This window comes from Erpetoichthys calabaricus, chromosome 10 (assembly GCF_900747795.2).
Source record: "Erpetoichthys calabaricus chromosome 10, fErpCal1.3, whole genome shotgun sequence".
NCBI lineage: Eukaryota > Metazoa > Chordata > Cladistia > Polypteriformes > Polypteridae > Erpetoichthys > Erpetoichthys calabaricus.
The window spans coordinates 61,181,643-61,209,232 of record NC_041403.2 but is presented as its reverse complement, the minus strand read 5'-3'; the positions used below and the strand labels follow the sequence as shown (position 1 = coordinate 61,209,232).

Sequence of the window (27,590 nt, the reverse complement as noted above, 5' to 3'; positions counted from 1 at the left end):
GGAAACATTACTATGAGTAATTTACTTAAAGTTGAACCATAAAAGTTAATGGAAACAGTGTGAAGAAGGATATTCATTTAATAAGGAAGAAACAATGGGGAGACCATTTCTGCCTTTATATATTTACTCCTCTATGCCCCGAGGCTCTGACCCAAACACCCTGATTGGCATTTAAAATTTTTTTCTGCTGTATTTACACTATATTTAATTTCAGTATTTTAAAAGCACCCCTCAGATGTTTAATGCTAATAATAATAATAATAATTCATTACATTTATATAGCGCTTTTCTCAGTACTCAAAGCGCTATCCACACAGGGAGGAACCGGACCCACAATCTCCCACAGTCTCCTTACTGCAAAGCAGCAGCACTACCACTGCGCCACCTGTGAGGACATATTTACAATAATATTTATTGTACACATAGATTTCTACTGTAAGTGTATTTCAATACCCAAAACTAATCTTTAAAAGGTATAATATACTAGGTACAGCATCCTGCACTGTACAGTATATGCAATACAATTATAATATTATAAAAAACATATTTGCCAGTTTTATATTTATAGTGCAGATACAATTTATTTTGGTCTGATCAAAGTGTACATCTTTTTCAGCACAACTGGCTGCCAGCTTGGGAAAAAATATGGACATATAATATACAAGACAATAAAAAGTCCTTAGAAGTTTAAACACAAACAAAGATAAAACAGTAACAGCTGAGTGGTAAATATATGGTAGTTAAAGCATGCTTCTGACCAAAATGTAAGTACTGAAGTAACAGGAATGTAAAAGAAACAGTTAAAAGCAGATATCACATGAATAATTTTGATACAATGTCCCTCATTTTTTTGGGTAAGTAAATTTATGGAACTTTTCAGCATCATATAAAAGTTAACCCCTATTCAGTATGGAATATTACTGAAGTACAAGAGTGCTAAACAAAGAAGTCTGTCTACTTATTTATTTATTTTTATATTTTGTTTAACTCTAACATGGTCAATTTTACAATTGTTTAAAAGGCATCATCGTACATATGGTAAAATGTCTTTATTGTATTTTCTGGTACAGCATTAATGAAGCCAAATAATCCATTTCAGTAAGCAGGTATTCTCTTAAAATGGACACATAGGGACTCAAAAATATCTCCAGGCTTGTCATTGCATTAATACTCAAAAACATGAACCAGTGGCATTCAAGTATATATTTAAAGGAGCACAAAAGGCATGCATCTAGATTATCAGAATACTGGTTATGTCAAAAGTATTACATGTCACATTGATGAGAATTTACTGAAAATGCATGCATAAACTTACTGCATTATCACTATATAAAATAAGTGAAAAATATTATCTTAAAACAAAAAAACCAATAAAACAGAAAAATTATGTGCAAGATTTCTTTATACTGCCAAAGACTAAGATGAACTGGACTACACAATTATGAGCAGCAGGTCCTACATTGAAGATAATACAGAAATAAAACTTTTCATTATGTTTCCAAAAATACTAATCAAGAAGATAGCTATTATTCTCTAATACACTTTTAATTGAATATCCATTATGAAATTACATCTAACTTTAGTAAACCTGTCACAATATATTACACACATCTATAAGCTTGTAAACTGATACAGTATACACTCAAGACTGTAGCTAATGATTACTTTCTGTCCATTTCAAATTCCTTATGAGCCAAAATAAGAAAACAGTTAAGTTCATCCCATTTCTGTTTCAGAAACGTGTAGCTGTTTTGGCCATAGTGATACTCTCCTCTTTATGTACATACAGTATGTGATTTCAGGTAGATACTGAAGTTAAGAACTGCAGATTCAGGGATTCTCAATTCTCAGCTTTTCACTTTGTTGATTCTCTTCGGCTTTTGGATCACGACACGTGCACTCATCTTGGTCACAGGCAGCGCCAAAGGTAATAACCTGAAACATAAGGTCACAAGTTTTTTTTTCCCCTACTTAGAGAACGTTAATACAACAAACCCACAGCAAAATGACACCAAATGTATTCATGGATTGTAAGCAGTCTCTAGCTGCACAGGTTTGTGCTTAATAAAGCATTTGTGCAAAGACCTGTCTGTTTTTTTATTTGACTGTTCTGTAACCTTGATCAAATTACTTCATTTCTCAGTTCTATTTCCAAATAAATGAATTACATGTTGTTGCTACCAGTGGAATGTATAGTGTGCATTTATTTATTTATTTAAAAAGCCAAATTTCTCCCTGGGGACAAATAAACGTCTATCTATCTATCTATCTATCTATCTATCTATCTATCTATCTATCTATCTATCTATCTATCTATCTATCTATCTATCATAGCAGTACTGTCAGACAATTGTAAAGATAAGTAACAGAGATTTCTATATTGTTATTCTTTTAAGGGCAAACCAAAGTATTTTCAGACATTGCAAAGTTTGGGACAACACAGTCTTACACTAACCGCCAAAGTGTTTAAGACAAAACTAAGCTCATAGTTGAAAACCCAAGTGTTTTGGAGAAGCTCTTTGTTTATTTAAACAAAATTCAGAAGCTTCTTCACATCACAGGTAATGCGGTATGTGCATCATACATCTGTCATGTAGAAATCTTAGCAACCATGCAGCATTCATGAAAACTAGAAACACAAAATGCTGACACCCACAGAAACAAATGCACAAAACAGGAGCACCAAATGAAATGTGTGAAAAAATGATGCCACCACAATAATGGTAAAAATACCAAATAAATTGTAAACCAGAGACTAAAAATTATTTTAACAACTCTGAAAGGGACCATATGTTTTTTTTCTGATCAAATATTTATTACAATTTAAATAACATTATGGAGTACTAGAGATAATAACATCAAACATGTTTCTTATAAAATAGTCAAAAGAAAACAATTTTAAAGACAGTAATAACAGTAAAAATACAAAGTCCCACAAAATTTGCCCTGCTAAAATGGTAAAAAGAAACATGGCCAGAGCAAAGCCTGGGAGGGAAACACGGCCAAAACCTCAGACCCCACTGACACAGGATTAATAAACAGAAAGAGGAGACTGACAGTTAACACAGGCTATCCGACTCCGTAGAAATTCCACGCCATTTGTAATATATGAAGTGGATGACCCATTGATCACTGCCACTGTGAGTTCTAGGAGAGTAAGACTAAAAAATGAAGCTTGCCAAATGCAAAGGAGAAAGAAAAGTCAGATTTCCAGCAAGAAGCTGATGATGTCTTTCCAGCTACTGTGCCTTGAAAAAATAGCCTCTGCTAGATAGAACAGTGATAGTGAGACAAGAGGTCCAATCAGGTCAGAAAAATCCAAAGAAGAGAAGAGATGTTAATGTGAAAAACAGTCAAGAGAAATTTAGTGGTAGACAACCATAAAACCGAGGCACTCCCAAAACACATGTAAAAAAGGACCTGGGATGCTCAGTTGACAGAAGGGATAATAGGGATTAGTGGTTAGATCTGTGGCAAAATGTTTTTGGGAGTAAAATAAATGCGATGACCAACCCTAAATTGAATGTTTTGAATATTGGGGTTCTTAGAGGAAAATAAAATGCTACTAAAAACAGATTGCCAAGAAAGCAGGAGAATTGAGGGAAGTTCTCACTGCCAAACAGAAGGGATTGGTACAGGTCAGCATCAACATGTACTGTATATCATATCTTTTCCTTGTTTTGGGACCTCCAAAATGATATCACAGCAAGTGTCTATGAACACAACAGGAAAATGCAGTAAATATGAGAATACTAAGGCTTGAATCAATAGCCAACCTCTAAGTCATTGCCAGAGGCCTGGTTATATATGAAAATATTTATACTGGAAGTGGACTATAAGAGGCAACAGAGTAATTGTCATTTCCAGGCAATGACAAACTGGAGCATTGCATCCACATAAGGATTGGTACAAAGAATAACAGTACCCTATTTAAAACATAGATTTCACACACCAAACTCACCTTGTAATAAAATGTGGGACTGTGGAGAAACAAAAAGGAGCACACAAAGATAAAAAATATAGTTTTTGCCAAGATATGCCTACTGTCACACATGTGCGACTAGGAAGACGTTGTATGGACCAAGCAAAGGTAATTCCACGCCAGGCCGGGGGTGGCGGGGTGCACTAAACTTTCTCCTGTTATCTCTGCAGACCAACCGTGGGAAAACCTGTCTGATTTAGAACAGAAGACATCACTTAAAGGTTCCGGCACCCAGAAAAATATCACTTCCGGTTCCGGCGCCGAGAAGATTATCACTTCCGGCATCTATTCTGACTAATGAAGAACATCACTTCTGGTTCCCTTACATCACTTCCTGTCCTATCCCTTAAAACCGCCATCTTGACAAACCATCGACAGTTCTGTTTTGGACTCGGTATAGAGAACATCTCTGTATTTAAAAGACTCTTTTGCAGCCAGGAATAATATACGGGTGGCTGCCCCAAACCTTTTTAAGTGTGTCGAGTCTATTCATTTTACAGTGGCGTAGTCCGCAGGATTCAAACCTGCATGGGGAGAACGGAAGTCAGAACAAAACAAAGACTCGACACACTACACCCAACGCAAGAAAAGTCAGATGGGTAAGTACCACTCCCGAATTGCTGAGTGGGGGTCGGTCGGGGCGTGTCAGGGAAAACTCGAGAATGCTTCGACCCATCATCCTGTTAAAGGTCCGGGGAAAAGTAGAAACGGGAACCACAGGATAGAGCCTGGTGCGTTTGGGAACACATCGAGGACTTATTATAGTCTCTTGAGTATGGGGACTGCCCCTAAATACCCCACAAAATGCTAGCCTTTTGATAAAGGTGGGAGAAACCCAATCTGGCAGTTGGAAAATCTAATGGCTTGGACCTATAAACTTGCTCAAGCAGTGAAAAAGCTGGCCATGGCTTTATGGGCTAAAGTGGTAAGGTGGTTACAACCACACAAACAATCAAGCTATCAAATAGCGGAGCAGGTAGCCTGCGCCTTGTTGCTCTGTGCCCTACCTGGAAAAATCGCCCAGCCGGCCTGGGGCTTTACTGATATTGTCTTGCTAGCCGAGGCTATAGAACTCCTCAGGGCAGAAACCGGCTTGGGAGTATCAGAACGGGACTCGTGTGAACCCGGGCGTACTTGTGTCCCTAACATAGAGTCTCGGAGATACAATGCGAAGCGTACTCGAGTGGAACCTGGGACGTGTCGGCAGGCTCCGCAAAGCAACGACGGGGTCTGCGAAGTGATATGGGGGGAGGCAGGGTGTTCACTCGCTAACCCTCTGGCCTTTATACATACGGGAGAAGTGTTAGTTAATGGAATTAAAGCTACAACTTTATTTGACTCCGGCAGTAACATTTCTATTGTTGCTCGCCATCTGGTACTACCGCGACAATGGTTAAAGATTAAAACCTGCATTACCTGCATTCACGGGGATGTCCGGAATGATAAATCCGCCAGATGTTATATATATCAGGACAGCGAATTAAAAAAGTTGACGGTGGCGGTGATGGATAGTCCTCCCTTCCCCATGATATTAGGCAGAGATTGGGTAGACATTAAAAGCGGTAGCACAGACGCTTCTTCCCCAAAATCACTAGGTCTAGTCACGGACGCGGAATCAGTGCCCTCAACTTCTTCCACGCTGTGTTTACAGCCAGCTGGGGAGCGGAGTTTGGCCTCTGGTGATGATGGGGAAACACCCGGGACGTCTCAGCCACATACGTCATCATCAAGTGCGGAGTTGACTCGGGATTAAACCCAACCCCTTGAGGTCGAATCCGATCCCCTCACACTCCTGCAGTTTCAATTTAGGCAGACCCCGGCTTCATTTAAAAGGGAGCAGTGGAACGACAACTCCCTTAAGTTTGCAAAGAATGCAGTCGTTCTGATAGATGGCCAACGCACATTATATCCAATGCCACAAAGTCCTCACTTTGTGTTAAATAATGATCTGTTATATCGGGTAGCTGACCATGAGGGGGAAATGAGGTCACTGTTGTTAATACCACAGACTTACCGGCGACAAGTCTGTGAATTAGCACACACCCATCTCCTGGGAGCCCATTTGGGACCCGAAAAAACACTTGAGCGGGTTAAGCTCAGATTTTTTTGGCCCGGAGTTAATGAGGAGGTCTGCCGCTTTTGTACATCCTGTCCAGAGTGTCAATTGAGGCAGATTCCTAGGAGGAACAGTGCTCCTCTAGTTCCATTACCCTTAATAGATGTCCCTTTTGAGCGTATTGGGGTCGATATAGTAGGACCCCTAGAACCCTCAGCCAGAGGTCATAAATATATAATGGTCCTGGTAGATTATGCTGCCCGGTTTCCAGAAGCTGTTCCACTGCGCTCAGCTACTACAAAAGCTATCGCATGGGAATTAGTAGGTGTATTTGCGTGTGTCGGCACCCCTAAAGAAATCCTGATGGATCAAGGGATGCCTTTTACCTCGCAGATGTTCAAGGAGACTGCCAAGCTACTTCAAATAAAACATTTAAAAACCTCGGTATATCATCCTCAAACCGACGGTCTTGTAGAGAGGTTCAATCAAACTCTCAAGCAAATGTTATGTAAGGTAGTCAACGAGAACGGAAGGGACTGGGATCAGCTCCTCCCCCTCGTCCTTTTTGCATATTGGGAAGTCCCACAAGCCTCCACGGGGTTCTCACCTTTTGAATTGCTATATGGACGACAACCCCGGGGCATATTAGGCATTTTAAAAGAAGCCTGGGAGGAAGAGGCCCTCCCGTCAATAAATGTATTAGAATATATCGCACAGTTACGCAATAGATTTGAAAAGATTAGACCAATATTGAAAACGCATATGGAAAAGGCGCAAGCGGCCCAGGTCTGATGCTGTAACCGTGGTACGTCTCTTCGGGAGTTCTGCCCGGGAGATCGAGTCACGGTTTTAGTTCCTACCTCACATTCTAAATTACTGGCTCATTGGCAAGGCCCCTATGAAATTAAGGAGAGAAAGGGATTGGTTGATTATTTGGTGAAACAACTGAATCGTCGTCCCAGCGAGCGGATTTATCATGTCAATCTGCTGAAACCGTGGAAGGACAGGGATCACGAGCCCTCCTCTGGACAGCCCCGCTTTCTCTTTGCTCATAAATTAAACCTTACTTTCAGAGATAATCTGACTCACCAACAATGACAGGAGCTCAAAGCAGTTATCCTGTCTGTCCCTGAGGTAGTAAGTGAAAGTCGCGGACGGACCTCCCTGATTTTGCATGACATTGTGATGAAACCTGGAGTTATAGTCAGAATATATATACAGAATTCCCGAAGCAAAAAAGGCTGAAATGGAGCTGAAGATCAGACGCATGCTGGACCTTGGTGTGATTGAAGAAAGTTATAGTCCCTGGTCCAGTCCTATTGTCATGGTCAGTAAACCTGATGGAAGTTGGAGGTTCTGCAATGACTTCCGTTGGCTTAACCAAGTCTCCCAATTCGATGCCTATCCGATGCCGCGAGTGGACGACCTCCTCGAGCGGCTAGGTAACTCTAAATTCTTGACTACTTTAGATATGACTAAGGGGTACTGGCAGGTTCCCTTAACAGACTCTGCTAATGAAAAGACAGCGTTTAGCACCCCTAGTGGGCACTGGCAGTATCGTGTTCTCCCATTTGGATTACATGGGACACCTGCGACATTCCAATGTCTGGTGGACATAGTGCTCCGTCCTCATAATTCATATAGTGCTGCCTACTTGGATGACGTTGTTATCTATTCCAACACATGGGAGGAACACTTACAGCAAGTTCGAGCTGTATTGCAGTCATTAGCAAAAGCTGGTCTTCGTATTAATCCGAAGAAATGTTACTTTGGGTTGGTCGAAGCCAAATGTTTAGGCTATTTAGTGGGCCGGGGTATGGTGAGACCACAGTGTTCTAAAATAGATGCCATTTTGAACTGGCCCCGTCCGATTAACAAGAGGCAGTTTCAGGCCTTTCTCGGCTTAGCGGGTTACTATCGCCGGTTTGTACTCCGTTTCTCTGAGAGAGCAACACCCTTGACAAATCTCACATGGAAGGGGAAACCTAATCATGTGGTATGGGATGAGACATCAGAGGCTGCATTCAGTGACCTGAAAATGGCGTTTACGTCAGCTCCTATATTGAAAGCGCCTGACTTTTCTATGCTATTCATCCTCCAGACGGATGCTTCGTACACAGGTCTTGGAGCCGTGCTGAGTCAAAATGTCGATGGAGTTGAACACCCCATTATGTACCTGAGCCGGAAACTGCTGGATCGTGAAACCAGGTATGCGGCAGTGGAGCGGGAAGCTTTGGCTATTAAATGGGCAATTACTCAGCTGAGATATTACCTCTTGGGGCGTGAATTCACTCTTGTGACAGACCATGCACCTTTACAGTGGATGGCCTTGCATAGGGAGTCCAATCAATGTGTCACAAGGTGGTTTTTAGATCTGCAGCCTTATAAGTATTTGGTCGTTTATCGCTGTGGTGTACTGCACGCCAATGCCGATGCCCTTTCTCGATGCCACGACTTCTCGGACCGGTATACCCGACCCGAAGGGTCTGGGATGAGGGGGGGGGGGGCCATGTCACACACGTGCGACTATGAAGATGCTGTATGGACCAAGCAAAGGTAATTCCACGCCAGGCCAGGGGGTAGCGGGGTGCACTAAACTTTCTCCTGTTATCTCTGCAGACCAGCCGCGAGAAAACCTGTCTGATTTAGAACAGAAGACATCACTTCCGGTTCCAGCACCCAGAAAAATATCACTTCCGGTTCCTGTGCAGAGAAGATTATCACTTCCAGCATCTAGTCTGACTAATGAAGAACATCACTTCTGGTTCCCTTACATCACTTCCTGTCCTATCCTTTAAAACCGCCATCTTGACAAACCATCGACAGTTCTGTTTTGGACTCGGTATAGAGAACATCTCTGTATTTAAAAGACTCTTTTGCAGCCAGGAATAATATACGGGTGGCTGCCCCAAACCTTTTTAAGTGTGTCGAGTCTATTAATTTTACACTACAAAAATATTCCTTAAAATGAACTGACAAAAATAAATTCAAATACAGGGCCAAAAATGCTTCTTCTTGAGATTCCTCAAAACTCTACTATATGTCATATGTAGGCAAAATCAAGGAAGAAATTTACTGTGCTTTTGATCATTTAAGATAAAATAGGGGAGAACTAAATATTTTTACTTTGTGGAGCCAAAATAGTTTCTATCAAAAGTAACAGTGGTAACCGGTCAAATGGTAGGCTCTATGTATAGGAGTTAAAGTGCATGCTGGGGAAATTGGTTCACGAAGCAGGACTTTAGAGTTTTTTATTGTTTTATACTTTTGTCTACTTAGTTGGAAATCTTGAAGAACAGACCTTGAGCTTCTGACAACAATAATAACATCAGAACTGAAAAATATAATGCACTTTAATGATGTGTGCTTGTTCTTTTGTGAGCGTGAAGAGGGGAGCTGCTGGAGGGCCCCATGTCCCTGCTCCATCCTCAACTGCTTTTTTAAAAACTGACAAAAGTGTTATCTTTGTCTCCCTCTATTTTTATCTTGCTTGAGAATACAAAGAGGACACCTGGGAGTGGAATGGTCATCAGCATTTTCTTACTTGTACTTGATCTGAATAAAGATTTAAAGCACACAGGTTGTTTAAATCTGTGTATCTCAATATATCTGCTGTGTATAGTTTTATTGCAAATTAATATAAATCTCAAGTAAATCAAATAATTATCTAATTATTACCCGTGAGCAAAAAAGCTACATTGTCCAATTCCTGCCCCATAAGGGCACTTGAGGACACTCGGGTTAAGCTCTTTATTGGTGGTAAAACAGGTTTCAGTTAAAGATTTACCAGTAAAGACAGTCCCAGTCAGCAAACAGCCTGCTATTAGAGGTTCCTAGTATTGAATGCTCATGATATAATATGGACAGTGATACAGGTAAGGGCTGACAGGTAACAGTTGAATAGCTGGTTTTGACATTTCTTCTTATACCCTAACTTAAGAGGTTAGTTGGAACCTTTCTTGTTATTTGGAACCTTTTGTGATCTGATAATAGGATAAAAACCCTACCCTGAGCGAAGTGAATTAAAACCATCCAAAGAATTGAATGTATGAATCACAAAAACCGTGTGGTTCACAGAGACATATATTAGGCAGATAAACATAATCATTATGGAAATCCACCGGTAGAGTACAAACTTCATTTTTATTCCCTGTTAGGTGCTCAGCCATTTCTTTTTGTTAGACATTTGAATTAAGGTTTACATGGAGACTTTATGAAAGTGTCCGTTAATTGTCTTGATAAAAAAATGGAAAGCTGGAAAATGAGGAAGTATCAAGAGCCATCAACATACAAAAGGTCAATAACTGATCAAGAAATAATTGGAATCAAGCATAGACAGATGCAAAGTCAAATGCAGTAGAAAAATACCAAACATATCCAGTAAATCAGACAAAAAACACAAAAAGGATTAAGTGGAAATTATTAGAAAAAGAACATAATCGAGATACCATAAACATGAGAGATAAAGTATAGTTATGCCATTTACCTACACCGAAGCTTAATTTTCTGTTGATAAAATCTCTGCACTGATTGCCTAAGTTGATACTTATGATATGGAATTTCAGTGATTTCAATGAACGTTTTAGTTTAGTTTCATCTGACAATATGGCAAAGCATTTCAAGTCATAAACAGGCTGTAGTGACCCTAAGCATCCTAGCAGAGACACTCTTCAGCATGTTTTGTATTTTTTGACTTTATAGATGGGAAGCCATATTTCACTTTCTAGACATAAATTCTTTTTTTGTGTGCTGAATGCTTATATACTGAGTGTTGTTTTAAATTTGGAAGATCTGAGCAGTTTTCTAACTTTTAATATAAACATTTTAACACCTGCATCAGTTGCCTTCAATAGTTTGGCATTCACTTTATCAATTTTGAAAGAAATAATTATTGAGAATTGAGGGCATTTTTATAAACTATTAAAAAAATGTCAATTCATTTATTAAACAAAATATTCATGCAATGGCATACATTGCCTTCTTACAATTTATGGGACAAAATTGAATTTCAGTCCTTGCGAAATAAAAGCATGATGTATAGCAGTTGAGATTTACTTTATTCTAAAAGAAGCAATCCCAAAAAAAGGAATAAAAAGAACAGTTTTTGGAGTAAGAAAAAGGCGTCTAGGATTAAAAGAACTCAATAAATTTATGTTGTGGTAAAGCAGTGCAATTGCTCAATAATGCCAATCTTGAAGCATGTGGAGTGATGAATTAGTTCTAATTTTGACATAGATTTGGTAAGGATAATAAGTTAAAACAACACAGCTCCAAATGAATAAGCATGAGTGATTCCAGATGAAGACAGTAGAAAAAAAATCAGCTGCTCCTTGTCTTCTAATAAACAATTAATTAATATATGTTGTCTAAGGTAATACTAGACATTTCACTGGAGAATATCCCTGCTTTGTAGAAATATGATATTTTTCCTCTGTAGCCTTTTAGGACATTTTGTTACAATGAACATACGCCACACATCAATAGACTGCACTTTTTCTTCAAGTTAATTTAAAAAGTGAAATTTTAAAAAACATTGAGAAACAATTCTAAAGTAGTCATTATATCAGAGATGAAAGTTTCAATAAATTAAGACATCCATCCATTTGATGTATGTGTTTAATCCAGTTTGAGGGCTACAGGGAGCCAGACTCTATTCCAGCAGGGCATTTCATCATTTCCATCTATTTTCAAACTTTCTTAAAGAATTTCAGAGTCACAAGAAGCCCACGTAAACCAGCAGAGAATCGGGCACAAGGTAAGAACCAACTCTTTAGATGGGTAGCAGCATAGTGTTCCACCTATTATTAAATCAATCAAAATCAGTAAATTTAGCATTTGAGTTGTTTTTGGCATTTAGGTGCCCACCCTGCATTTATTTTCTCTGGTTTAAAATGCATGACATAGAGAAAAGAAGAAAGGGGGCGCTATTTTATAAACATGTTGCAAACAAAATAATTTTGGTTTAAGTATATATGTGAAAAAATGTAGATGGATGTATTTATCTTGCAATCAGTATAATTCTGGAAATATGAGTATTCATACAGACAATTCTTTAGCAATATTAATTTACTGATCAATGTTTAATGATTAAAAAATTACATTTCTAAATCTTGATCAGCATTTATTTGTTCTGAAATTTTATAATAATCTACAGTAATCATACCTTCATGTATCTAACATGACGTGTCAGTCTCACACTGATGTCAGCAGAGGCATAGCTACAGGTAGGTGAGGAGTGGGCAGTTCCCACCCAAAAAAACTAAAATCAGTATGAGTAACGTTTTAACTTTTTTTAGGCATTTAGGTGCCCACCCTACATATCAAAATGCCCAGCTGAGTACGATACCCTAGTCATGCCACTAGATGTCAGCTAGCTGTACTTACATTATTTCTGTACTATGGCATTTCATATCAATTGAGATTGTGTATGTTTTATTATTAGGAAGGAAAAATAAAAACAATACAATTATTAACTAGGAATTTTTTAAACACAATAATCAATATTTTCCAACAATGTTAAAAGGGTTCCTACTTAGTAGTAGATGCATTCTTAAAAGGCATTCCCAATGACATTATATAACCAATGCTTATTAAGTATTTACACAAATTACAAGCCTTGAAAAATCATCTTTAGAACAAGTAACCATCCTGACATTTGCAGTTTTAGTAGACAGCAAGCAATTCTTATTGGCCATGGAAATAGTCTGATATTAACTAAGAAATGGTAAGGATGTGTGGGTTTTATTATTCTGTTTGAAAGCTTGTTTTACATATAAGACAAACATAGCACAGCAAAGAATGACAACAATATCATTACACACTGCCAGTATCACATTTCACATTGTAGACTCCACTGATAGTTGGAGTTATTTCTGTACAATGTTTTCTGTTCTTTTCTATCTTGGCACTTCTTCAAGGCCTCCAATTTTCCCCCAGAGCCCACACTGTTAGACTGACTAGTAACCATAAACTGAATGTCTGCAAATCACAAGGGTTGATGATGTTGGAATAAGTTTGATCTCTCTGAGATCACTAAATTGAATATATATGTAAATATATAAAGGAAATGATAATTCATACTGTATGAACTAAAGTACTCAAATATCAAACAATGTAATTATCTTAAAGAAATGAAGCATATAGAGTGTAAGAACACAAAATATAATAAAACATTATTTCATATACATGCAGTTTTTCACAGATACAAAAAAATACCATAATGAGTTTTACTACCATCAATTCAAATTAAGTGTGGATGCTGCTGTGAAATTAGACCTCCATTTATATTAAAAGTAATGAGATTTAGAATTTTTCCATTTTTTTTCTATCTAAGCATTTTCATAAGATTTATATAAACATAATGTGGAAATGCTAACATAGTAAATGTGGCACCAAGAATAAACATGAATATTTCACTATTTAAATTTTTTTTAAATTACCAGAAGACAATGGCATTTTTCCATGAATGGAATTCTGTCCTAACTGGATTTGGTTGGTGTCCGTGCTCATTTCCAATAAAACGCTGCTTCAATAAAGCTATTTTTCAATCCAAGAAAAGCTACAGTCCCTAACAACTCAAAATTGAAAACAAAAACTACATAATAAAGAACAAAATTATAATTAAGTATTACATTTTGTAAATGCATTGAAGTAATTTATTTTATGATAATACTTTGTGCTGTGCAGTGCGGCACTCAACTTTAAACGTTCAGCTACTCTGCAGTGTTTTGATTGAGTATATTGAGGGATGTGTTATAGATAAAAGTTTTCCAAGCAAACAAAAAAATTAAGAATCAAGAGGAGTTTAATTTAAAATATTCTAAGATTTTCTTATATTTATAGAGAGAAAATTGCCATATTTCATCATTAATCTGTAATTTTGTTAAAATCTTTTTTGAAGTTAATTTCATTTGCACTTACAAAGGACACTTTGACTTTGTGAAAATGTATGTGTAATCTGAAATACCAGCTCCCAATACAACAACACTAATTTACACAACACGTATTTATATAGCAGATTGTCATATCGAAATGTTGTTCAAAGTGCTTTAAAAAACAATCAAAAGGTAACATGGAAGAATCCAACAGAGATTAATAAAAATTATGTCAGGTAGTTTGTAAGTCCTCTAATTTTTATAAAATCTGAATTAGCATAAGCTGCCCTAATTCACAGTGTTCATTAAAATGTAATGATTTACTTCATGAGGTAGAAATACATAATAAACAAGAATAGTTGCATCAAACATTTAAAGATGTGCTTCAATTTAAATGTTTAAAGTCTAAATATTCTCAATTGTAATAGATTTTTTTGTGTTTTTCACCTTCTATAGAAAGGTAGATCCCTAGTAAAAGATCAAAAATCAAAAATAACATCATATTCATAATCATTGATTTTGAAATAGTCTAAAACAATATCCACATCCTTATGTTTGAAATTTATCATATTTAATCTTCTGGAAGTGGCTCTTAGAGTGCTAGGACCACGAGTAAAGAATCAAATATCAAAAATATTATCATATTTGTGATCAGCAACTTTCAAATAGCATCAAACAACACTACACATTCCTACATTACCAATCCCCATTTTTTCTAAGGACTTTGACCCTACAAATTCCATTACGGTGTGAACCACTGTGGTTGGCTGATGAGACATGCACAGCTTCAGGCCCTTCTGATGTTTAATGCTGAATACACATCGGTTTACTCTTTATCTTTATCAATGGTGTAAAAATTAGGAGAGAGGAAAAAACTTGATGTCATGCATAATTACGCATCAAGACGTGTCAAACAGTATATTGTATCTGAGGGTTTTCTTGGACCAGTGAGTCAAGAGGTGCCAGACCAAAAAAAGAAAAAAGCTGAAGTGATTTCAAAATATTCATAAATAATTCTAATGAACACAAATTTGGTAAAAGTCCACATCTGATATGATAACATATGTTATGGTCAGATGGCCAGAGAGGAGAGGAAAAGAATATCTGGGACGACTGGCAAGGATGTTTAGAAAACAAACCTCTAGGAGTTCTAAAGCAAAAAGACCACAAGGCTTGCTTTGCTGCTATTTTGTATGTGAAACTGTTAAGATTGTTAACATTTCAAATTAAGCTATAGAAATGTCCTTGACATACTGTAGATTGTTACAGTGCAAGCGACATGGCCGTACCTGAAGCACCGTTTCTTTTGGATTGGTTAGTTTGAGAAAAATAAAGCCAGGAATGCACTGAAATGTAAATAGAATTCAAGTGTTTACGAAATGATTTGGAAACTGAAATTCATGAGAAGAGAGTAAGTATAGAAATATTGAAAAAAGCTGAAAGACACAAAAATTGTGTGATGTAAAAAAGATTGCTGAATAATAACTAAAAGTGAGTATAAAAATGCAGTGAATAAAACATGTACAGTACTTTCCTCCATATAATATATCCCCTGTGGCTAATCATACAATATAGCTGTTTTATATGACCGGTATAATTTATGTACAAGTAACACCTCTTTAGCACTCTGCAATAGTAAGTAGGTGGTGTCACTCTCTCTCAACATTTAGACAATGGTTCAGTTTCTAACTCTTTGGAGACTGAGTTTTCAGTGTTCTCATGTGGGTTTCCTTTGGAACGTTTGGTTTTTCTCCAGTCTCAAATGATCATGTGAAGATATTTATCAAATCAAAATATACCTCACTTAGTCTCATTAAGTGTGGGAATGCATTAAAGTATGCTGTGAAAGACACCCTTTCTAAATGCTAATATCTTCACTGGACTTGATGCTACCATCAATGCTGATTTCCTGCTTCTTGAAATACTGTACAAGAAGGGCTGGTTCAGTATGTTTTAACAAATATGCAATGGCATATAAGAAAGGCAAAGCATTTTACATGCACAGTGTTGTGTAAGGTAAGATTAATAAGTTAACCTGTTACAAAAGGTTCCCTGCAGTGAAAACATCTTGATTATAAACATTCTGATAGATAGATAGATAGTACTATGTTAGTCACAAGTTTAGTACAACTTGAATACAAAACTGAAATTCAAATGTCACAATTAGCAGTTTATCATAGTTCAGTATTATAAAAAAACATACTTTAATGTTTCCTTTCATTATCAATATGAAGATAAACATTTTACTTAATTGAAAAATAATCTAAATAATTGCCATATCAAAATGTATTACAATTTCCAAGGTGTCTTAAACCTAATTCACATTTATGTACTGTAGTTCTTTATTTGTAATAATTCACTGTGTTTTAATAGTTTGGGGAGATTGTGAAAACTTAATTACCATAAATAACTGCTGCAGTTTTGTGGAACAACAGAACTAATGAGGAAACCACTCCGGATGAATACTGTGATGAGATTTTATTGGCCCCCGAGATATGTGCTCTAAGTTGGCGGATGTGCAACAGAATTTTTGGAAATTTAATGTTGACATTTATTACATTGGTAATAGCATGATAAATCAATATGTTTTCAGGGCATTTTAGGTCACTTTCAAAATAAGCTTTTTTTGGAGGAAAAATAAAGCTTGTTAATAGTCCAAGTACAGATACAAAACCAGTTTGGACATCAACACAGGCCTTGGTAAGTTTCACATTGAGTCCATATGCTAAAAAGATGAATTTATCATTTGGTTCCAATGACATTTAAATATTATTTTTTAAAATGCAATATTTGACTTTTGAAATCCATTTAACATTCTACACAACAAATAAATAAAATCTTAGAATAGTTTATGTCACTCTAAAAAGACATCTTAGAAGAGAAATACAATTTATTAAAAAATCAAAGCAACAAATCCAGAAACACTTTGGGGTATTGACATGTGACCTGGTTACTATTATAATGAACCCTTCCTTATGTTAAAAAATATATATATTTTGCTTGACATTGTTGATTAACCTTCGGAGATTTTTGTAAATTAGTATTGCTAAATGATTTTAATTTACTATAATAGTAAAATTGTAAGGTTTTAGCAATTTGGAGTATTGACACATGGCCTAGTAAGTGTTGAACGTCTGGCTCTGAATGCACTGGTGTGGACTGCAATTTATATTGCAGCCACCAGCAGGTATGTTAAAAGAAAAAAAAAACTGCACATATATGCCTCAGAATTGCAAAGTTTCTAGCAATTGAGAGACAAACACAACATGTGGGTTTAAAAACCCTGACAGTTCCTATCACCAGCCAGAAAGGAAAGCAAAAAGGAAGAACTTCTAAGACCTACTCTCTATGACTGTTCTCAACACCCACAGTTAATATGATGAGGTTTAAAAGCCAGAAAATGAAAATAAAATTAATAGGAGCATCCGCAAGAATTATTAATAACAGGCTTGGATGAAATTGCTGACAATAACAACAGAAAAAAACATTGTGTTAAAAGCATGAGACAAAAGTCAAGGACAAAAACAAAATAAGAGATTCCTAATGTATTATATTTTCCCTGTGAAAATATACACAAATGGTTATCAATAGAATTTTAAGATTCTACGTTTTAATCCAAAGCTTGAACATTACTCAACTGCCATCATAAATAGTGTTTATCTTGTGATATCACATGTAGCTATGAGCTACAAACAACAAGGCTGTTAAGACAAAAGCTTAGAATGATGCTGCATAAGAAAACATTCAACCAGAAAATGGTGCAGAAATGCCATCACAAAATCAGTGCTATAAACACTAGCTAATCATCATGATAATGACATAATAAAATTATGTAAATAAAGAAAAAATGTTTAAAAATTACACTATATGGTCCAAAATGATATCACGACTCCAACTCTGCAGAGCTGGAGTGGCTGCCTGCCTACATTAGCTATCTCCTAAATGAGTATTTAAAAAATTGAAAAAATTAAAAAGGCAACCCCATTATCATACACAGAAAACAGAAGCACAAAACAAATCTGCTAAAAAGGTCTATAGAAATAAATGTATAAAAAGAGATGTAATCAAAAGAAACACTGCTTCTAAATATCTACAAAACCTAATTACAATAATAAATTCCGGCTGTTCTGAAAATATCAGAAGAGCTGACCATTTGACCATGTTCTGAAGACATGCCCCAGACACATCACCCATTCACCAAGTTATCATTTTCCAAGTTGTCACACAAGAGCTATCTTGGATCTATGGAAGAAAATGGAGATTGGCAGCAAATAACAGAAAAAGAAAATAAATGATAAAAATGCAGAAAACAATATAACAACCATCACTCATACCTGTTTATAAATTCTTTATGTAGCCAGATCAAATATAATTAATGAAATGGGTTCCTTGTATAATTCTGTAAACTCAATGGATTATTTCTAATTTGTTGAGCCATGCACTTTTTCCACTATAGGGCTGCAAAGAGTTGGAACATATTCTGATAAGCTTCAACTGATTTTTGAGTAATTTTTGTACAATAGTTACTGAGCTTATTTTGAAATAATAGTCCCGTAAAGACTCCCAGAAACTGCACCTGAGCTATCAGTGACAGCGCCATTCCAAAACTACCGGAGTAGCTCTCTGGGTAATCTTAATACACTGGCATCTTTCCTCAAATGGAATATGTATAATGTTACAGTTTCAGTTAGTTTCAATATATAAATAAGAAAGGGATTTTTCTATCAGTATTCCTTTTTGATGAAATACTGAAAGGTCATGTTCAGGTAGCAAATCCCAAATATATTAGAGCATTGTGTACTTTTCTAAATCCAGGTATTAAATTTCTAGTAGTGAAAACCAATATAATGTTTATGGACTGTTTTACTACAAGATTTATTCTAGTGTTTGGAAATGCCTGACATACAAAATATTTTGCTTATTGTTTCATGATGCTGTTTGCCTGAAAAAAAACAAATGTTAGGATTTAACATTATGATATATCATAACTGCATTTATGATTGTTTTTATTTCAAATTAAAAAGAAGGCTAATATAATTTTTATTTTCTAACAATAGGAGAAAAAAACGAAAGAACCTTATAGTTTAGTGTGTTATTGATTGGTCATCAGTGCCATCTACTGGCACAAGCCTTCTTGTACCAACCATGAAAACAGTTCATCTAAGTTTATCTAATTAGTTTATTTCAATGATGTATAGATGTTATGCATATTTTAAAATACAGACTACTATAATAAATGTAATTAATGTGTTTTTCTCTGAAAGCAAATCATGAGAAAAAATAATTACACACTGATAAAATAGTGAAGAAACATTAAGTATGCACAATATCTATTTTTGTCATTTTGTGAAATAAAAAAACTGAAATGGAAACACAAAATGTTTTGAATAAGCCATTGGTAACCCAAGATATAATAATGCTATCATTTTGACAATATCAATATTTACTCTCAGTTTCTGAAGTTGTTTTATCTGCTATACAGATGCATGGAGCTGATATAAACTTCAAGCAATATAAGGTGGCATTGTTACTGGTTGTGCCACTATCATCAACATTACAAGAATAGTTGGTTATCATAATGGCAATTAGAGCATTTACATTTATTAGATATTAAGCTATAACATTTAGAAGCACTAAAAGTACAATTGAAATACTTTTAGTAAGTTTACTTGGTGCTTTTACTGTAACTAGAGATATACGTATATTCAGAGTAGAGTACATTTGTTAGTGGGAAGAGTTATTATACAGTACTTTAGCTCAAATAAAAATGATAATATATAGTCTTTAGGTATATAAATATAATTAAATTCAAAAGAAACAGCAAATGAGTGTAATGCTACTTTGAAATAAACACAATAGTACTTACACCCTACTGGAAAGGATTGCAGTTGTTTATTTTCCAAAACAGCATGTCAAATTTGACATCAGAAAATATTACATATAAAACAGCACATGTGCCAAAACTGATGTAGATCTATATTGTATTATAATGTAAGTAAAACTGAACAAGGCAGACACTTACTTTTCTTGATGAAAGTGTCGAGGGGCAGCAGTCCCCTCCATCATATTGGCAATAGGCACGGTTGTTAATAGTGTCACACCAGCCATCTCCCTGAAAAGGCTGAAAACGTAAAAAGTTTGATGAAAAACTCAGATACCAATAATATCATTAAACTTTGCATTTCAGTTATTAAAGTTTTTTTATTTGATATACACAGTTCTGCTATATACTATAAAAGCAATAATAAAATAATAATAATAAATCTTAACAATTCAATGGTTAATGCAAGGTATTTTCACAACCTGTCACACTAAACAATGGTTTCCCCTCACACCACTTTGTACTTTGAACTATTTATTTGAAATTCTCCTGATTATTTGAGATGGGTCTAACTGCAGCTTGCAATACCTATGACGTAGGTCAGGTAATGCCCACAGCGTCAGTCATAAAATGCCCTTTTGAGTCAGATAGATTCCTCCCACAACCCTAATTTTAACCATAGTGTAATGCAATGGGCATTTCTTGACTGACGTTGAGGGCATTTCATGATGTTGCGGTATTACTAGACTGACGTCCTAGATACTGTGGCCTGCAATTACACTCTGTTGGATTATTACACCTCCTACCAGCAATTACAAACATCAACCTTGGAAAATTGGTTTTATGTAACTAATACAACAGAAGTGTCTGGTGTATTCCTATCCACTGATATGTGAAATAGTACCATTTCCACACTCCTAGATTATATCGTGCCATTGACATACTGTAACATAACTGTGCATACTATTTTATTGCATTGGCTCATGTTCTTAGATGGTTTGAATCTAGGCTGACCAGATTTTCACTGTTCCAAAATGGGACACAACTCATTATTCCAGTGAGCGTGGGATATTTTTTTAATTTTTAAAAAAAAATTGTACTGCCTCAAAAAAAACCACGATGTCTGATCAGCCTATTTGAATTCTATATAATAAACAGTTTTAATTATTTGCAAAGGTCTGATAAAAGTACTCCACTATTCTCTGCTCATCTTAGCATTCTAGATGCTTTGAGCTCAGTTATGTAATTAGATTTATTTAATACAACAATGAATATGTCATGGTACAGGGTTGGTAATCAGATGCTAGGAACAGCAATAAAGTAACACATGAGAAAGAAAGGAAAACCAATACTATTAATGTGAGTGCATGTCTAAAGATGGTAAAAAAAGGAGCTGAAAGTCTTGCTGGTGCAGAGAATGCCCCAAAAGGAACTTACTCAACTTCATCAGAGGTCATGGAAGTTAAACAAAAAACAGAATACCACCTAGCTAATAGGAGAATGATATGTACAATGTTACCCACATAAAACAAAAACCATGAGAATTGCCAAAAGGCCAATAACTGGAGGAGAATGGTGTTGTAAAGAGAGGCAGGACAGAAACTGCCTGATAATGCCATCTTCATAAGGGCTGAAAAGGAATCAGGGATGCACGGACCACATGGAATTCCCGCAATGAGGGCCGACCCTCATTCCAGAAATGATTCAAGGTTGAATAACCTTAGGTAGGTATAAATCCATCATGAATCACAAGGTCAGATGAATCTATAGAGGTGGACTGAATGGTTAGCTGGACCATCTTCAGAGACGGTTAAACCTTCATAGAAAAGAACTGTAAATAATCATAACAATGATTCAAAAATGCCAGCCAAATGTTCCGTCTTATCAGATTTGCAAGTCTGTGGTCTCAATGATAATGAATATATTGATTTGCCAAAGGTCTATACGCAGGTCTCTATTCCAGTGGGAAGAGAAAATATTCCAAGAAGACATCAAGAAGTGGACATATCTTGAGGAGTTATGTCATCCATTCATAGATTCTGGAGTTGATCTTTTAATAGGTGTCAACATACCCAATGCCTTCGAGCCATGGCAAATCATACCTATCAAACCGTGAGGACCTCACGCTGTGAAGACTGCACTTGGATGGATGATCAGTGAGCCATGCAAAGAAATAGACGACTTTGCCAAATAAGGTGGTCAGTTGCCTAAACATTCAATCAATTGTGTGTTTTGGAATAGGCTTTGTGGCGGACGGCCAGGACCCATGCCTGGCCTGGACGCTCCTTTGTCACTGGATTCAGGGGAGCAGCCATGGGAGCCACGCTACATCCCTCGGAACCTTTGTTGGCAGCCCCCTGGGTTGTGCCGGGGCCACTTTTGTGGGACACTGGAGCTCATCCTGGTTGGGCTCCGTGACCTCGGCCGGGGAAGCTGCATAGAGTTGCATGGCTTAACAAGCCCGTCTGGGCAGGAGCACAGCCATACCCGGAAGTGCAGCCAGAAGTAGGTCAACGAGCACCTCCAGCACTTCCAGGTGGGCTATAAGAGGAGCCTGCAGCCACTACTCAGGAGCCAGAGTCGGGTGGGAGAAGGACGGAGCTTGCCAGTGAGGAGTTGGAGGCGCCAGAAGGGCGTGTTTTGGTTTGGTTGTTTTGTGCTTATTTTGGGACTGTGTTGTGCCTGTGGGGTTCACGGGGAAGACGTGCCCCACAGGTGAAGAAAATAAACATTTTTGTGTTATTTTATACGTGCCTCCCTCCGTGTGGGTCTGTGCCGGGTCGGGTGCTATGTAGCGCTATTGCCACAGCTTATAAACAAGGCAAACATCTGTAAAGGCATGTCAGTGGGACAGCTACATTTTTTATTTGTGTTTTGCTTGCTTGTGTATTTGTTATGCACCATTTGTGTTTTATGTTATAAAATCAACACCTCTTTTTTTTTAAATCTGTAGCTTCATTGGAAATGTTTCTGGAAAGACAGTATGAATGTATCTTGCTGTAGTTCACTTTTTAAAATGCATAGATGTATGATAAAAACATTTTAATTATCATGTCAAATTCCACAGTACTTTACAAAACAAAGTAAAATTGAAACAAATACAATAGCAGCCTGATTTAAGCTGGCATAACAGGTAGCTTTTCTGTTTCACTGCAGTTGAACCCAGTTCACTTTCTGATTTGTGAGGCTTATGTTTTAAGTTTCCATGTGCCATTTAGAGATCATACTGTACAGTAAATTAATTTATATTCCAATTCCTGTTACCCCTTTACCATTTTTTTCTGTTCTTTTTCTTCTGGCTGTCTCAGCACCACTTTTGCCATTTCCAGTGTGCCCTGCCAAACCAGCATTACAGTAGATGGCAGTGCTGGACCAACTTCCAGATGATATCTTTACTGAATGCTAACTCAATCCTGAACACTTCACTGACAGTATATGACCGGAGAGAATTAGAAATTCCAGAAAGAGTTTGGGTTACCAGCTACTCAGAGTCTGTCTGATTTAGTTTCTCCAAAATTTACATCACACTGGATTTTTTATTTTCCTCTCCTCTGTAGTCTTAAAGCATTTTGCATATTTTGTATAGTAATGAGTTCCTATTTTTACATTTGTTTTTTGTAAAATATACTAGATTTTAAGATCTTGACAATTTTTAAAACACTCCAAGAATGCATAAAGTGCTCTTTGCAATTTACCTGATTTGAACTGAACTGGAAAAAATTGCATTGTGAGCTGTGCTGGTTAGAAGAAATGCAAAAATAAGGTTTCATGCTGAACACTGTTGTGCAACTCTGTACAGACAAAATGAACTCCTTTACCCTTCATTTTAATGTTGATAATACTGTGTATAGCAGTGTCTGAAAACTGTCAGGGGAATGATTTGCCTGTAGGGATTGTTATACTGGGCAACTTTTCAATGAATGCCTTAGACATTCTGGAAAATTCACCTTTCCCAGAACTCCTGTGGATCTGCAATTTGAAGGAAGAAAACAGAGGCTCACTGTGTAAAATCTGAGGGGGGACCTACAAGGTAGCATATTAGGTAAGACAGTGTGCAGTTGCAGCCTTCACATTACTTGCACTTTGTGAATTCTGGACAAATTTCCGAATCTTTCTTTTTTCCAGGTATTGTTAAAAATAGCCCAGTAAGTATAAATGCATCTGCTGGATGTTTAAAATACATTCAAATAACGTCTATTATTAAACAGTTTTTAACATCTTCCAGATGCATTATTAACTTGATGTTTTAGGTGACAGAAAGAACTTGTTAATATCCAGCTAATTCAAACATCAAAAGAAGGGTGCATAAATAACAAAGGAAATTATATGTTCTGTGTGTTTTGTGTTATTTCTTTAAATGTGATTATAAATGATACTTATGAAATCACCACAATTATTTGTACTACTGATTTGATAGATTACGTATAAGTACTGTATGTTTCCATATAATTTTATTAATGTCATTACATTATTTATGCCTGCTTCTTGATATAGATTTCATAGATTAACATTAATGGAGCACATGTATTTCAATCAAAACAAATTAAAGCTAAGCTTTAGGAATATTTAAATGTAGCTAAAGTCCCGTGAAATGGTGTGAAATGATACCCAAATTTTTAAAAGTAACGATTACACCTTAACATCCATTTATATATTCTAAAAGTGACTTTATTCCATAAGTCATAGCATATCCCAGCAGTTAGGAACCAGTTTTGACTGGGATGGCAGTCCATAGCAGAGCACAGTCATAAAAACAATAATCATAAGGAAACAATTTAGAAAGAATAATTAACATGAAATCTACTCAGAACTGTTCATCACCATTCCACCATAAATGTTAATACAATAACTCAACTAAACTTCAGAGTGTATTTTTACAACCATCCCTTCAGGTAGTGCATTTTTCAGTGAACGCTATGAAATAAAAAGAATTTTAACACAGAAATGTGCAAGCATGCTTTATCAGGCAGCAAACAGTTTAATATAACATGACATATTAACATTTGTTAGTAAATCTAACAAGTTTAAAATAGGTACAGTGCATAAAAAGAAACAATACTTTAGCATCAAATTTAATGTTCATACAATTCCTGTTTAAACAGTTGAGATTAATTTAATTATTCCATGAAAGATGTCTTTTTATGGAAGCCGTAATTTTTCTGAAATCAATAAAAATACATATTTAAATTTGGACCGATAATGTTAGTGATAATTCAACAAACCCCATTCAGTAAAATATTAATATGATCAATGTGACAAGCTTCAACAACTGTTTTTCTCAAAAAATACATAAATAAATAAACCAAAAACCCAACAAAATGTAACATGAAATATTCAACAGTGAAAACTGGAATGCAAAGAAAGTGATTAACATGATTCATGATAATGATGACAGTAAAATAGCAAGATGTGCAAGTTCACGTAACCTATAAATCAAGTCATTAAAAAAAATCAATAGGTTGCTTAAAAGGGATCGAGATCTCAAGCTACAAGACAGAAAACTTAAAAGAACACGCATGAAGACTAGTACAACTGTACCAAGGACCGGGAAACAAGTTAGTGGCACCAGGTACAAATATTTTTCTACATAAGAAATGGCATTGATCATATAATGGAACATTGAGAAAATATTGATTATGATAACAAAGTTGAGTTTGCCATACATATTTTAACAATACATTAAATTATTGTTTTTTATTTATTTTTACACAACAGCACCTGCAGACATGTGAGCTTAGGGTGTGTCTTACGGGGAGGAATTTGAATGTAACACCTGCTCTAACCCGATTTCTAGAGGGGAGGGATTCTGACATCACTTCTGCCCATCATCCCGCCTCTTCCGACTCTGCCTCCTTAAATATCACCTGACCAGGAAGAAGATGGTTATTTGTGACCAGGAGTTCAATGAGGATGTAAGTCTGAAGAGAGCTGAATTGCTTATGTCAGGATGACTTTATTTAAAGAGACTTATTTTTCCAAACTGTTTTTTCTTTGCCAACTGGACATTAAATGAAGATTACTATTGTGCCTCATTTAGTGTATCATTTAGACACATAAAGACTATGTTAATTCCATTTTTATGTCCATCAAAGCATGAAGGTGAGAGTTACAACAACTGATGAACAATACAATGACTAAGACACATTACTAATTGTCTAAGAAATTATACTTTGGCTTCAGGTAAAAGTCATTTGCATGGTGGTTTGTGTAGAGAAGTTTTGTGTGTGTTTCTTCTGCAAGTAATGTTCTTTTTTTCCTTTAATAGTGTACAAATGTACAGAATACTGGGGATATTGGTGTAATAATGCTTTTCAACAATACATTGATTTGCATATTTTGAAATGCTGCCATTAAAAAAAAATAAGCAAAAGGAACTGATGCGGTTAAATCTAATTAAAATAAGAATTAATAGTCAGATGATCTTTTCAAGTTGGTTTTACTGCGCAGATAATGTTCAACTGTCTGTTTATTAAACATTATTCATCTGTCACACAACCTAAGGGCCTAAATAGTATGTGCATTAAATTATCGATAGACAGATTTGACTGTTTACTCAATATAAGTAACTTTTAATTTCAGTTTAAAACTACTCTTATGGTTAAGACAGTTTAGCATATGTGCCAACTATATTACAGCTCCTTTCACTTGCTGCCTGAACCTTGTAAGTTACAGTTAAGTAATATGAAAAATATCTGAAGGTAAAGAAAAACAAAATAATAATTCTGACTATGGACATGTTGGCAATCACATATAAGAGATCAATTTGCTCATATACAGTATGGCACTGTATATGACACTTCCAAATCGTTTAAACTTTGGTACTGTAACCTAGGTTAGAATTGTTTGTGATTTGTTTAAACCATCCATCCATTATCCAACCCACTATATCCTAACTACAGGGTCACGGGGGTCTGCTGGAACCAATCCCAGCCAACACAGGGCGCAAGGCAAGAAACAAACCCTGGGCAGGGAGCCGGCCCACTGCAGGGCGTGCACACACACACACCAAGGACAATTTAGAATCGCCAATGCACCTAACGTGCATGTCTTTGGACTGTGGGAGGAAACCGGAGCGCCCGGAGGAAACCCACGCAGACACGGGGAGAACATGCAAACTCCACACAGGGAGGACCCGGGAAGCGAACCCGGGTCTTCTAATTGCGAGGCAGCAGTGCTACCCACTACGCCCACCCAATTTGTTTAAACCAAATCACAAAAGTGTTTACTTTGTCCATTTATCTGTTTTTTGTGACATATATAATCTGAGAATTGAATACATTACAGAGGAGGTCAAATTGTGTCCTATTGGACAGTCAGAAGTAACTAGTGGAAGAGATCATTTTAGGTCCTTAAATTAAGGGGCATTTCAAGAGGATATTCAAAGATGTAAGCAAAGGCTGATACACTGCTATGTGAGTGATGGGAGCTCAAAATCAGCTTGGCTGGATTGCAGCCCAGTCTCATTTCGCCGTGTTAGGATTTTTAACCAGCCTTTTTATTTTGCATACTTGCACAGTGCTTACTGGGCAACCACTAAAATGGATTCAAAATGATTCAGGAGATTAGTGTGTTTTCAAAAGGCAGAATAGTTTACTGAGCCCCAACATTTCATTTTCAAAAAACTAAAAAAAAAAAAAATTTTAATCCACCAGACAAACCATAAGCACTGTTGAAACACAAATTGCCAAAGGTCTTTTAGTGTTCAAGTGTAACCAGAAAGAAAAGCTAAAACTAAGCATCAAACTAAGAAACAAAGTTATGATTCATAACCAAAATATCAAGCAATGCATGCTCTAGAATAAGATTTTTTTCAGAATCAAATTCATAATCTTGCAGAAATACTGAGGCTTTGCATTC

The 27,590-nt window shown here is 36.3% G+C and overlaps 1 protein-coding gene across 2 annotated transcripts in view; it reads right to left on the bottom strand.

Annotated features, from left to right (window-relative positions):
• Positions 1–532: 532 nt before the first annotated feature.
• pappa2 (pappalysin 2) overlaps positions 533–27,590 on the bottom strand; it is a 240,043-nt gene continuing 212,985 nt past the window's right edge. For both annotated transcript variants that reach the window (XM_028810464.2, XM_051933196.1), the window contains exons 22-23: positions 19,935–20,033; positions 533–1,935 (exon numbers count right to left, since the gene is read on the bottom strand). In XM_028810464.2, the coding sequence (XP_028666297.1) occupies positions 1,831–1,935; positions 19,935–20,033 (204 nt within the window). In that variant the 3' untranslated portion in view covers positions 533–1,830. The remainder of the gene's footprint in view (positions 1,936–19,934; positions 20,034–27,590) is intronic.